The 14,606-nt window shown below is 45.7% G+C and overlaps 1 protein-coding gene across 1 annotated transcript in view; it reads right to left on the bottom strand.

Moving 5' to 3' along the window:
- cntnap2a (contactin associated protein 2a) overlaps positions 1-14,606 on the bottom strand; it is a gene marked incomplete at its 3' end in the record, with an annotated part of 152,886 nt that overhangs the window by 48,083 nt on the left and 90,197 nt on the right. Inside the window, 1 exon segment of the mRNA XM_034224931.1 lies at positions 11,718-11,865. Coding sequence (XP_034080822.1) covers positions 11,718-11,865 — 148 coding nt within the window.

The following is a 14,606-nucleotide window of genomic DNA, read 5'->3' as shown; positions in this document are numbered from 1 at the left end:
TGTCATACTGATATTCTGTACAAACTGTGAAGTCCACTGAGACAAATGTAGCATGTGTGATATTGGGCTATATAAATAAACATTGATTGATTGATTGATTGATAAACCCACCAGGTGTTTTCACTTTTGACTAATTAGCTGCTGGGCTAATCATCCGGAATTGAAAACACCTGTGTGTGTGAGCTGTGTTCCAAGAATGTGAAACATAAAACGATAGTTACGGCTGTAACTACGGTTCTATGAGTCCCGGATGACCGCCAGAGGCGGTGCTTTAAGCACTGGATATGTCCATCGCGCGCATGCGCAGCTCGAGTACCAATAACAACAAAGTCACCTGTGACCCACGTGACTCCGGCTATATCAGCCGGTGTCGTCAGAGGATCTGTTCCTTTCATCTTGAAAGCGCGAGGGTACCGTGGCTACATTTGTGTCTGGGATCTGTTCCCAGAATCTTCTCGCGAGCACACAAGAATTCAGAGTGACAGGGAACTCTGGCGGTCATCCGGGACTCATAGAACCGTAGTTACAGCCGTAACTATCGTTCTATTTCGTCCATACTGACCGCCAGAGGCGGTGCTTTAAGCACTGGATGACTTATACCAACAATGTCATGAAGAATCCAAGCCCTTGCTCACCACTGGAAACAGCGGAGCTCGGCAAAAGGACCACGCCCAAAGAATGGGGAGTGGCGACATTGACCTGATGACAACTGGAGAATGTGCCAGAAGACGCCCACGACGCCGCGGCGTAGATGGTCTCCAGGGGCACCACCCTCAGGGCAGCCCAAGATGTTGAGATGCTCCTTGTAGAGTGGCATTTCAGCCTGATGGCAGGGGGCGGCCACTGGCCCCGTAAGCCTGTGAGATGGTATCGACAACCCAGTGGGGAAGCCACTGGTTAGAGGGCATAACCTCCTTTAGTGCCGCCAGGGCAAAATCAAGAGTTGCTTCTACTGCCGTATACAGGCAGTAGCCTTGATATACGCCCTTTGGGCACCCCCAGGGCACAGCAACTTCGACGTGCCGTACTCCTGAATGTCAAAGCGTGCCAGCTGGGCAGGCTGATTGAAGTGGGTTTGTGGAAGGACCCCGGGCCGGAATGCCACATTTGCCCAAAGGGCAACGCCTGAGAGTCCCACCTCGGGCATGTATTGTTTATGGAGAGGACATGCAACTCCCCGACTCGCTTCCCTGAGGCTATGGCAAGCAGAAATGCTGCCTTCGTGGGCAGCCACCTAAGCCCCACCTGGGCCAGGGGCTCGAAGGGAGGAGATGATAGGGCATCCGGCAGCAGGGGCAGGTCCCAAGCCGGAGCCCTCGGGGTGCTAGGGGGACGCTGCCGTAAAGCCCCTCTCATAAAGAGGGACACCGACCTGTGGCACCCCGCCGTGGCGCCGTCGACCCGAACATGTCGGGCAGAAATCGCAGCCACATAAATTCAGAGTGGAGTGAGAACGTCCACTATCTAGAAGGGACTGTTGTCTAAGCAACAACGTACATGCTGTCCCCAAGGAACACGCACATTCTTGCCCCCCAGTTGGGGTAGAAAGTGCGTGAGTGCAAGCTGCACAGCCCGAAGCTCTAGCACGTTGACCTGGCGCACACTCTCCTGGGCAGACCGCTGACCCTGAACGGTCCTGCCCTGCCGCACTGCACCCCACCCTGAGAGACACGCACCTATGGTGATGGTCTCCTGGCGGGATGGGATGGCGCCCATGGGCACGCCCACTAGGAGATAGGCCCTGCCCCTCCAGCGTGACAGAGAGTGGAGGCAATGCTGCGACACCCTGACTTCCCTGTGCCTGTGCCACTTGGCGTCCAAGTGAAGGCTGTTCAGCCACATCTGCATGGGGCGCAACGACAGCGGGCCTAAGGGCCCAGCGGCCGAGGCAGCTGCCAGTCTGCCCAAGGGCCGGAGGAACTGAATATAAGGCACCATCTTGCCCGGCACACGTGGAAGTAGGCATCCCTCAAGTCCACGGTTGAGAACCACTCCACCTGTGCATATGCAGTGGTCAGCATATAGAATGGCAGCACCTTCGGGAATCTGTTGATTCCTCTGAGGTCCAAGATCGGGCGAAATCCGCCGACTTTCTTGCTCACGAGAAAGTACGCCGAGTAGAACCCCCTGGGCTAAGCAGAGGGTCTTACTGGCTTGATTGCGTCCTTGGACAGAAGGACGGACAACTCTTGGGCCAGAGCTAGGGCCCCTGCCGGATCGCTGACGACTGTCAATTAGACCCAGCCGAAGGCTAGGGGCCGGAGCTGCGGTCCGTACCCCTGGGTTAAGGTGAAAACCACCCAAGGGACGGAAGTACAGACCGCCCAGTAACTGAGCTGCTGCTGGGAAAGCAGCCGACGACCGCCCCCGGGAGCCTCTTGGGGGGTGCCGGTAAGGCTCTGGGGCACGAGGCTGCCTGGAAGGCGGGCGACCCGGGGCACGAAAGTCATTGGGTCGCGCCGCTAAGACCTCTGCAGACCACCCCTGTAATCCGGCGACTGAGTGCGGCTGCTAGAGCGGCCCCTGGGCCTGCTGGGAGTGGGCACAGGTCTGTGAAGACCCGAGAGCTGCTGCCTGGTCTGCCTAGCTTGGGCGGCACGCTCCAGTGCCTCCAGGGCAGCTGACCTAAACAGCTCCCCTGGCTCAACTGGTACGCTACGGAGGACTCTCCTACATGCCTCTGTTAGTGGTGACTGGGCCAGCGAAACCTGGCGACGAGTCTGTACCAGCGACAAGGCGTCCTCATACAGAGGTGCGTCAACCGAAGGAGGTGCGTCAGCCGAAGGAGGTGCGCCAGCCGAAGGAGGTGCGCCAACCGAAGGAGGGGCGTCAACCGAAGGGGGGGGGGGGGACAGGCCCGCTAGCAGCCCCTACACCGGGCCCAGGCTGAAGGGCCAAGAGGCAACTTCATCATGCCCCTATCGGCAGCTAGCCGATCCACTTTAGAGGACAGCCTGTTTCTAGTCCTTCTATTGGGGGGAGCACACATAGCCATCGCTCCCGCAAGTCGCCGGGAACGGCCGAATTATTATTGAATGAGGGACACAGCCAAAGCTGGGACTCAAATGCTAATGAAAGCTCGGGCACAACGCCACAAGCAGAACTTTCAAAAGAGCATAAGGGCAACTTTATGGGAGAGGAAGCGGGAACACTGTCGTCACCAGAAAGTCTAAGCCAAACAAAAAATAGGACAGCAATCAGGACAACTTGGCTGGGAGAGGGTGCAGGGGACACAGCCATCACCAGCAACAAGCTGACACAAACCTGTCTGTCGAGGCTCTGCACAGCACACAGCCGGCCACAGCTCCTGGAGGACGCGTTAACGACCCGTAGCTCCGACTGTCAGTCACGAAGCTGCACGCGGCCAGCTGCTTGCAGAGCAATCCCTCAGATCAAACGTTCAAACCTGAACGCTGTAGGCTACACAAATGTAGCCACGGTACCCTCGCGCAGCGAGAAGATGAAAGGAACAGATCCTCTGACGACACCGGCTGATATAGCCGGAGTCACGTGGGTCACAGGTGACTTTGTTGTTATTGGTACTCGAGCTGCGCATGCGCGCGATGGACATATCCAGTGCTTAAAGCACCGCCTCTGGCGGTCAGTAGGGACGAACTAGAACAAAGTATATATATATATATATCCAAATTACAGAAGCTAAACTAAAGGCAAGGCAAGTTTATTTATATAGCACCTTTCAACACAAGGCAATTCAAGGTGCTTTACAAAAAAAGGCATTTTAAAACAGTCATTAAAAAGAAAAGATAATAAAATAAACATCAAAAGAAAAAATACATGAATAAAAAGTTACAGTGCAGTCTAAGATATGAATAGTTCACACAGAAGTTCCACTTTACTGATGCCTTTCTTTCAGGTTTATCCGAACATGAGCTGTGTACGCTTGTATGGCAGCATACACAGAGAAAACCAGCCAGTACAAAGTCCTCAGACACTGATTCCCTGGGGTTACTAGCCCCAAATGTTCATCAACCAAAAACGAAACACAACCGCTCAGTTTAAATTAAAAGCAGCGACAAAAAGAAAAGTCTTTATTCTGGATTTAAAAGTAGTCAGAGTTGCAGCGGACCTGCAGGTTTCTGGGAGTTTGTTCCAGATATTTGGAGCATAATAACTAAACGCTGCTTCTCCATGTTTAGTTCTGACTCTGGGGACAGAAAGCTGACCAGTCCCTGAAGACCTGAGAGATCTGGATGGTTCATAATTTAGCAGGAGGTCAGAAATGTATTTTGGGCCTAAACCATTCAGTGCTTTATAAACCAGCAGCAGTATTTTGAAATATATTCTTTGACACACAGGAAGCCAGTGTAAAGACTTCAGAACAGGAGTGATGTGATCCACTTTCAACTAAGTATCAGTTGCTATGGTTACAGAAAATACAATATATTTGATTTACCTGCAGCAAAGCAACAGGAAAATTATACGTAAATTGAAATTGAAATCTAAAAAAAGAGACACGGTGAAGGACGAGTAGATTGTCAGAAGAGAAATAAAGTGCAGTGCTTACTATCATTGTGAAAGTGAGTGTGTGTGTGTGTGTGTGTGTGTGTGTGTGTGTGTGTGTGTGTGTGTGTGTGTGTGTGTGTGTGTGTGTGTATGTGTGTGTGTGTGTATGTGTGTGTGTGTGTGTGTGTGTGGTGTGATTGCTTGTGGTAGGTAGAGTGTAGAGGCTTTTATATGATAACAGTCACATTGTACCTCACTCTTACTTCCTCTCTTGCTTTGTGACTTTACGTCCTCGTGTGGCCGGGGCATTAGACGTAAACGGTCGTTTGCGTTACTGTTTAGTGTCATATAGACCATTCGGCCACACGAGGACGACCGAATACGGCACTAAACGACTGCGTAAACGATAACGGGTCCCAAGGTGGATAGAACGGCATACGCAACGCTCTGGGGGGTCAAACGGCTCCATGTGTACGCCCTATACGATCATTTTCTGATAATGATTGCGCAATAGCCCCGCCTCTGCTGCTCACCCCCGCATCAAAGTAAACTGCACACTGAATTCAGATTATTTATCTTTCTCTCGATATGGACCTAAACGCGAGTGAGGTCTAATCTGACAGGACGGAGACACCTCTCAAACTACATAAACTAGTTATAAATATGTTTATTTTTACTATCGGCCGGGTCACTCATTACTGTATCAGCTGCTGCATGAAACAGACACTGACGCTGTCCGAAGAGAGGGAGGAAAAAGAGAGGCTCCGTGTATTTTATTATTATATTATATAGATTCGTTATTCATTTGTTTTAAAGCTCAATAAATAACAAAGAAGACCTTTGACCGGCACTTTTATAATTTTGTCGGAAGATTTAAACTTTAATACACGTTGACTGGCGAAAAACTCTGCCCGGTTCCCTCGGCCCCCACCGCGGAGAATAAACAGAAGGGCAACCATGACAACCATGCTTCTTCGCTGCTTTTGTGGAGGAAGTTACAGCGCCACGTACAGGCTCCTGCATATGTACTGCAGCTTCTCCAGCGGTTGGAGCTAAATGGAGCTGTCTCGTGTGGGCAGACACTATCCGGATAACTATTGCGTGTGGACGGAAGCTTGTTTGCGATTGCGTTTGCGTTAATCCTATGCGTTTAGCCGTTTTCGTCCTCGTGTGGCCGGGGCATTATATAACATGTATACAACTATGCAAAGCCTTTCATAATAAACACCTGGAGAGGGGGGGGGGGGGGGGAATTACATCTGTTTCCTTTGTTCTAACTTCAGCACTCCCCAGATGATCCCATGCTGCGTCTCTCTGTAGATAGACATGTTTCCTGCAGATCAAACCCATCCTGCAAACCCAAACTGATCTCTTGCTTCTTTTTTTTCTTGTTCTCCTTTTATTCGTCAACTTTCAAAAAACTTTTAAAGTTTCACATGCTGCTTCGTATCTGTGTCATTTTGTGTTTTATATGTCAACAACATCTGTGTTTGCCTCTGTGTTGGCTTGTATGTCCAGATTGTCTTCATTTTCATACACAAATTGGTAAAAACAGAAATAATTCATCCCTTTTGATTAACCTCAATCTTGTTCTTGCTCTACTTCTTCCCTTTTCTTTTACTTTCTACATTATTTCCCTTTATATTTCCTTCCTTCTTTACTCGCATCACCTTATTTGTTTAAACCCCCTCTCTCTCTCCCGTTCCCTCTCCCATCATCTCCTTCTGTCACGTTTATGGTGCACACAGTGTTGGTGGTTGACAGGTTTCCAATTGTTTTATGAGATATTGCAGATCTAGGTGTGCCGCTCAGAAAAGGGCTGGCGGCTCAGCTGAGTGCTTGTTGTCAGGAGAAAGACTTTATGGGGGATTGAGGGCTTCCCCACTACCTGCAGATCACTGACGCAGAGAAAGACAAGATGGAGAGGGGTTGACCCACTGTGATGCAGAATAACCAGGGACGATAATGTGCTTGTAGCCAGGGCAGCTGTTTGGGCACAAGATGACCGGTTTCAGACCCTTACCCAGATGGTTGTTTTCCACCAGAGATGTGAGGAGACAGAGGGTGATAGAGATAAAGAGGGGGGGGGGGGGGGGGGGGGGCTGGAGGTTGACTACAGCTGCATGTGACCTGCAATATCATCTCTTAATGTATTATTTATCAGGGTCTGGAAATTAGTTCATCTTTTGCACAACTGTGTTGCTGAGCTACAGAGAGATGCCATGCTGCTATGCCAACAACTGTCAGATAATGTAGCATTTATAAAGTATCAATAAGGATTACACTATATTTCTCCACTTTAAATATAACTAGGGCCGGGACTTTAACGCGTTAATTAAGATTAATTAATTACACAAAAATTAACGCGTTAAAAAAATTAACGCATTTTAATCGCACTTATTTTTGCACCGCGGAACGTTTCTCACTGGATGAGTTTCAGGCGTACCGATTATACTGGAGCACCAACTAACGTTCATGACTTCAGACAACAACAAACCACAGTGAACAACAGTGGGAAATGTTGTTTTAAAAAACGGACGGATGGAAGCGTCGATAAGAGCACGGTTGTGTGCAAATTATGCAAAAAGGAATTCGCATATCACCGCAGCACATCAAGCCTCAAGTATCACCTCAATGCAAAACATATAGCAGCTAGCCTGGACGTTAGCCTCTTTTATCGCGTTCACACCAAAAAGAGCAGGTACTAAAATTAGTTCATGAGAACCTTTTTACCCCCACGAAAGTCCGTGCTAGAGAGCAGAGAGCTGCTAGAGAGCAGGGACTTTCGTACGGCTCTCTTGTGAGAAAAGAGCTATATTTCTGATTGGCTGGGCGGATTGCAAACCACGCCCCGTAAAACTCCCAAAAAGTTTTGTGAAGCCGCCATTTTATTATCCTGGCATTAGCATTATTAGCATTAGCATTATCCCAGCGCAGAAACGCAGAGAGACTAATTTATGGCAACACAAAATAAAACATGGGAGCGGTGGAGATGAGGAGGTGTCGGCGTTCTGGCGATTTACTCGGAAGGCTGCTGGGACTCCCAGCAGCTTCTACTGAAGCCAGTCCCTAACTCAGGTGACTTCCGGCCGGGGACTTTGGGCGGCAGTATACGCCGTGAAGTGGTTTGCGGCCTGCCAGTAAACCCAAAGCAGAAGAAGAAGAAGTGACGTCAGCGGCTTCATTTGCCTAATCCTCCCCCAGGTTCAAAGAGTTCTCATGAACTAAGTTCTCATGAACCTTTGTGGGAAAAGTACTGCGGTGTGAATGCGCCTAATGGTATACTAAAATCCATGTCTAAAATCTCACTGTTCTTAGGTCAAATATTTATATGTTATTAAAAATGCGATTAATTTCGATTAATTAATTACAAAGCCTTTAATTAATTAGATTAATTTTTTTAATCGAGTCCCGGCCCTAAATATAACATATCTAGAATCATGTTTATTTTATATTTTACCTCCAATGTTTTTAGAATAAATGAGTCTCATAAATGTGTTTTGGCTGCAAATTATGACAACACAGGAAGACATAAAATCACACACTTTTAAAAGCAAGTTAACAAAATGCCATTCAATACAGTGTATGGTTAAGGTGTGTGTGTGTGTGTGTGTGTGTGTGTGTGTGTGTGTGTGTGTGTGTGTGTGTGTGTGTGTGTGTGTGTGTGTGTGAACTTTTCTTTGTGTGTGTGAGTCAGTCTTGGATTATTAATATTTGTACGTAAGTCATCAACCGTACGACTTAGCTTCACTAAATATAAATGCGTTTTATATAATTGGAAGATTTAAAGTTGGGTTTGACTTTGAATGATAATCAAACGTTAAATATTGTGTTTGAGTTTACATTTTGTCAATGTTTTTAAAATTTGAAAGGTAAAATGGGAAACAAAGATGTAAAAGAATAGCTTGTTTAAGACCTGTAATGCAATACTGCAGCACTGATGGCTACTGTGAAGATCTTTCATGCAGTAGGTTTATGTGTATAGCCTCAGTCCTGCTCCAGATATAGATGCTACACATACACACATCCACATAACTACATTTAGACTCTTCAGATAATGATAGTGAATTATTAGTGTATTATACACACATGCATTTCCTAACATTTGGTCTATATGCTGTAAAATGTATTATCTCTTCGATTTACACACGGCATCTATTGCACGTCGGTCCGTCCTGGGAGAGGGATCCCTCCTCTGTTGCTCTCCCTGAGGTTTCTCCCATGTTCCCCTTTAGACTGTGGGTTTCTCTCTGGAAGTGTTTCCTTGTATGATGTGAGGGTCTAAGGACAGAGGGTGTCGTATTGTCATACTGATATTCTGTACACACTGTGAAGTCCACTGAGACTAATGTAACATTTGTGATATTGGGCTATATGAATAAACATTGATTGATTGAAACATCGTACTGACAGCAGATTTAGAGTATAGTCGCCATAAATGGGCCCCAAGTCTGACAGGATACACCCACATTCAAATTATACATGCATGAGAGTGATTGGTTTGTACAGAAAACATACATTACATGTGTCCCCCGTTTCCGTTTGATTGCCCTTCCTCTCACACACCAGCTCGACTACTTCCTGACTCATTTATGAAATAATTGATTTTCTGTTGATCCTGCGTTAATCAAAATGGAAATGAGCATGTCAATCCCCCAGCATTGTGGCTCACGACTGCTTTATAGCCCATAGCTCTGGCACAGACACATGCAAACGCAGCCTTTCATTGCACAGCCCTAGATTAGTCATAATATGGAATTGCATTTAATTACCATACATTTTTCCAAACCTAGAATTATCGTCTAGAACTAACACATTTGGTGATTATGCCGGAAACATAACGTCTATATTTATCTGCCTCCTTCCCCTCCTACTAATTATCTTTTGTTCTTTCATCCTATTTTCTTTTCTCCCTTCTTTCATCATTGGACTGGGAAGCAGGGAAACATTTACAGTAGGAGGCGTTTATTCTAAGAGAAGCGGGAGTGAAGGGTGGGAAGATGAACAGACGAATGTACAAGTTCTCATTTTCTGACTGAATGCCTACGGAAGGAGCAGTGACAGCATAATCATGAGAGAGCACTGTGGGCTTCAAAACACATATGACAGAAAACTGAGAGATGACACACCCCATCAGGAGTGTGCAGGTGTGTGTGTGTATCTCTCTCTTTCTCTGTTATTAAAGCTGTCTGAGTTTATAAGCATGTGTACACCTGAATGTCGTCTGTGTTGTTATTGTGTGTTTCGTCTGTCCATACTTTCAGTTTCTTTCCTATTGGTCCCTTATTCTGTGGTGTGGGGTTTGCCAAAAGAAGAAGAATTGGGAGGGATGAAACCCTCTTTAGTGGTCACACATGCAGAGCACACACAGTGACATTTGGCCTCTGCATTTAACCCATCCTAGTACTAGGAGCAGTGGGCAGCTATTGTACAGCGCCCGGGGAGCAATGGGAGTGAGGGGGAGGTGTCTGGGGGGGTGTCTGGTGCCTTGCTCAAGGGCACCACGGCAGGGCAGGAGGTGAACTGTAGTAAATAATTATCAAACATTATGAAAACTATGAATTACCCTGTAGTGTCGGCTGCCTGCCTCAATGTTTCTTGATTTACTAATGTCTTAATATGTGTACCTTGAGTATTGTCTCTGAGAAGCAAAGCATAACACCATTATTATGTTAAACCTGCATGACGGTATTGAAATTGAAATGGTCTAAAATGTGCCTTTGTGAAAGCGAGACATCCAACAAAAGGGAGATATTAAAAAAAACGAATATAGTGCTAAATATGATTGAGACCTACAGTGTTAGAGAATATATACTGGAAGAAGGTATCTTCATTCAAATCAGCAAAGGACTGGTTTACTCCAATCACAAAAGCAGTCACGTTTATTAGAAGTGAATTATTTCCTGTCACAGTTGTGAGTGCCGATTGTTTTTGTTGAAATGGACACTTGATGGACGGACATTTAGAGAGCTGGATAATGTGTTTGATCTTTGTATGCATCTGTGTGTGTGTGTGTGTGTGTGTGTGTGTGTGTGTGTGTGTGTGTGTGTGTGTGTGTGTGTGTGTGTGTGTGTGTGTGTGTGTGTGTGTGAGAGAGAGAGAGTGTGAGTGTACCACATCTTGTCAGCCTTATCACTACTGACTTGCTTTTCTTTTAACATGGAGTAGGAAATTAAACAAGGGAAATATAATCAAAGGGATGAGGGCTGACTGGAATGCAATACATGCCCTTGTTTGCAACACACACACACACACACACACACACACACACACACACACACACACACACACACACACACACACACACACACACACACACACACACACACACACACACACACACACACACACACACACACACACACACACACACACACACACACACACACACACACACACACACACACACACACACACACACACACACACACACACACACACACACACACACACACACACACACACACACACACACACATACACACACACACACTCATATATCCACACACAGTGTAATCGCATCTCCGGGTGAAAGACGTACGTGTGTCACTTATAGCAGTAATTTATGCAGAGGCTTAATTGAAAATTGTTATCAAAATCAATTTGGCAGCCTTTAATAGGATGAGAGCAGAGAGGCTGCGAGAGTCAGCTCCCTGGATGAGACAATTGTTAGAAATCGGGAGAGAGTGTGTACGTGTGTGAGCAACTGGACATGCATATTCCCGTGAATAAAGTTACTGTGTGTGTGTGTGTGTGTGTGTGGCCTAGCATTACTATACTTGTGGGGACCTAAATCTGTTTACACAGTCACGTGTGGGGACTCGCCTCCCTTATGGGGACAAATTGGAGGTAATAAAGTTACAGTGTTTGTGTGTGTGTGTGTGTGTGTGTGTGTGTGTGTGTGTGTGTGTGTGTGTGTGTGTGTGTGTGTGTGTGTGTGTGTGTGTGTGTGTGTGTGTGTGTGTGTGTGTGTGTGTGTGTGTGTGTGTGTGTGGGTGTGTGTGTGTGTGTGTGTGTGTGTGCAGGCAGGTTTTCACACTGGGATTGTTTTTAATTCCTAAACAGAATTAGCTCGTAATGAAGAAAAAAGCTAGTGGGACATAATTGGAGCTGACAAACTATAATTGCACTCGCTCCATGGATCCATACATGTTTGTCTGAAATAATAAACTATTACCGCGTACGAATACGAGTATTGGAGTGAATATATTGAGTTACAGATTGAAAGTGTGTGTGTGTGTGTGTGCACTCACAGTAGGAGCAGCCGTACACCTCTATGCGCAGACCGATCCGTCCCTCCTCGCTCCAGTCCAGCGGGACGAGCCTCAGGAAGCGAGCCACGATCCCCGGCTGCAGCTCGTGGCGAACCGAGCTCTCCGAGTTCGAGTTTCCGGAGAAGGCCTGTGAACACACGCACACACACACATACACACACACACACACAATGAAATTAAATACATCAAAGCCACAAGCCTGCAGTCAAACAAGCAGCTCCGGGACTTGAGGAAGAGTATGTGTTCCTCTCACCACATCCTGCCCTAAAGGTGCCCACTAACAAAACATACAAAATAATTATGAGTCTACACACTCTAATATGCCCGCCATAATACGATCCGACTGCAGGGGATTTCAGGAGGAAATTGCATATTGTATCTACCTCGAAGAGGATGTAGGAAAGCCCCTTATCACATCATCTCATATTTAGGCTGATTTTCAGGGCTTGTGATTGATGAGGTTCACAGTTCCCTACATTCAGTGAGTGCAGTCTGTGAAATATCACCCTCTAGAACAGGGGTTCCCAACCTTTTTTCTCAAGAGCCCCCCTAAATGACTCCTGTTGGAAGCTGCGCCCCCCCCCCCCCCCCCCCACACACACACAAGGGGGGGGGGACCGCAGCAGAGGTAATTAAAGTTTAAAAGTCTCAAAAAGCTACAACTACTGTCACAAACTGGATGAATGTGAAGTATGTTGTTAAAGGAGGATGAAAGCGTAATCAAGGAGCACTATTGGAGTGACTTTGATGGTTATTGGACTCAGGATTAATTCATTTGGATTCCCGCTGTATGAAGAAATGAAAGGACGGCGCAAGTGGAAACAATTCACAAAGGGATTAAACTGTTTAAAACACATGCTCAAAGTAAGCCGGATTTTGCCGATGTGTTTATGTGGATTCAAAAGTCGTAAATAATCTACAAAATGGAGGAGACCGATCTGATCGGAGCAACTGACAAATAATCCAACTGAAACCGGCATGGACAATGACTGTTTTAAAAATGCGCTTATCCAGACAAGCCTGGTTTGGACACTTTACGGCAGAAGAAACATTTCTATAGAAAGAATTATACATTTGTCTTTTTATGCCTTTAATACTAACTTGAATTTGTATTCAAATTAATTAATCAACAATTTTTTATATTTTATTGTAATGTAGAGACGAGGCTTTTAGTGACAATCATGTATTGCGTTACAATTATATGTAAAAAAAAAAAATTATAAATATGATATTTGGCCTCAAATCATCTGAGGCCTGGTGCCCCCCCTGCGATCTTTGGCGCCCCCCAGGTTGGGAACCACTGCTCTAGACAATACTGTTTTGTCTTTTGTGGGCAGGAGATTAGACTTATATTCCTTTTCTGTAAAACCACATCCAAACATTTCCATACATGCAAAGAACACAGTTTAAGAATCCCTGTGTGCGTCTAAACTAAAGCAATCATGTTATATTTGGCAATTGGTCAAATCTCTAGAAATGTGTTGGTAGTACTACACTTCAAGAACAACAATTATTGTGGCATTATCCTTCAGCAAAGGTCATAGTCTTAACTCCAGTAATCCTTTTAGAGAGGAAGCTCAGTGTAATATGTGTTTAAATTCACAGAAATAACAGGGACAAATCAAAGAAAATCCATCTGTGCCAAAAAAGTCAGCAGAACACTGAACACATCTCTTCTCCAGCTCCTTTTATTCTTGTGTAACTTCCTCTCTCCTTGTGCTCTGTGTCTCTTCCTTCACTTGACCTGGCACATTATGAGGAGAACCTCCAACCACTTACTAACCTCACCACAGTCCCTCAACTATTCTCAACTCCTCTCGGAAACAAACACACACACCTGACCTGTTCCCTCTGCTCTTCTTCTACACACACACAATTTGGCAGGAGCATATTAAGAGCCTAGCAGTTACAAGATGAAAGAAGACAGCCATGTGTTAGTCTAGATAAGACATGCATGGGTCAGGGGAGTATTTTGGGACTCTGCTTTCAGTAGACTCCTCAGTGACCCCTGTGTGTGCCCCTGAAGATATGCTATCTGCAAAGAAGAAGATGGTCACACAGAAAGCTCAGATAACCTTCACTGTGGCGTTCAGCAGACACAAGGTGAACCTCCTCTGTGCCTTTCCTTCACTTTCATTTTGTATCTCTATTTATCCAGGCGAGGTTAACTGAAGGCACAAACACACTATTTATTTTATTAGCACCCTGCCTCAAATTCACACAGCTCGACATGACTCATCAGGGCGCCCTTCAGTACACTCGAGCTGCAGCAGCGAGTCTCTGCAGGTGCACAGGTGCTGGATGAGGGGTAAGTGATTTCCAGCCATGGAGCTCATTCACAATACTGTATGTCACAAGCCGAAAGAAAAGAGAAACCCTTCAAAGTTAACACAGGGCTCCTGCTGGTTCAGAAAGGGAAACCATTTGTCATGTCACACTCTTTATTTTCTGAGTGGTTCCAATGGATTTAAAGTATCTCAATTATATTTCCCGGGCGTACATAATACCTTGCATGCATGACAGAAGTCAGATGTGTTTCCTATATCACAAAATACAGTTTAAATGTGCATTATGTCCAATGGTAATCCAGCACCAGACACTTTTTACGCTGCTATGGACTATCTTGCACTAATGTACATTTCCCAAAGATAAGGAAGTGACTGTTATTTTGTATATATTGATTGTTGTGCTTTTATTTCTTAATGTGTGCATATGTATAAATGTGTCTGTTGATTATACATATTTTTAAATATGTTTGTTATTGTATTCAGGATTGTGGGAAATTGTATTTTGATCTTTCTGTCTGTACACACAAACGGAAAGATTGACAATAACGTTGACTTTGATTTTTAGATTTTGTAAGGCTAT

This window comes from Gymnodraco acuticeps, unplaced genomic scaffold (assembly GCF_902827175.1).
Source record: "Gymnodraco acuticeps unplaced genomic scaffold, fGymAcu1.1, whole genome shotgun sequence".
In the NCBI taxonomy this organism is placed as follows: domain Eukaryota; kingdom Metazoa; phylum Chordata; class Actinopteri; order Perciformes; family Bathydraconidae; genus Gymnodraco; species Gymnodraco acuticeps.
Note: the sequence above shows the minus strand (reverse complement) of the source record. Positions and strands in the feature narration are given on the sequence as shown.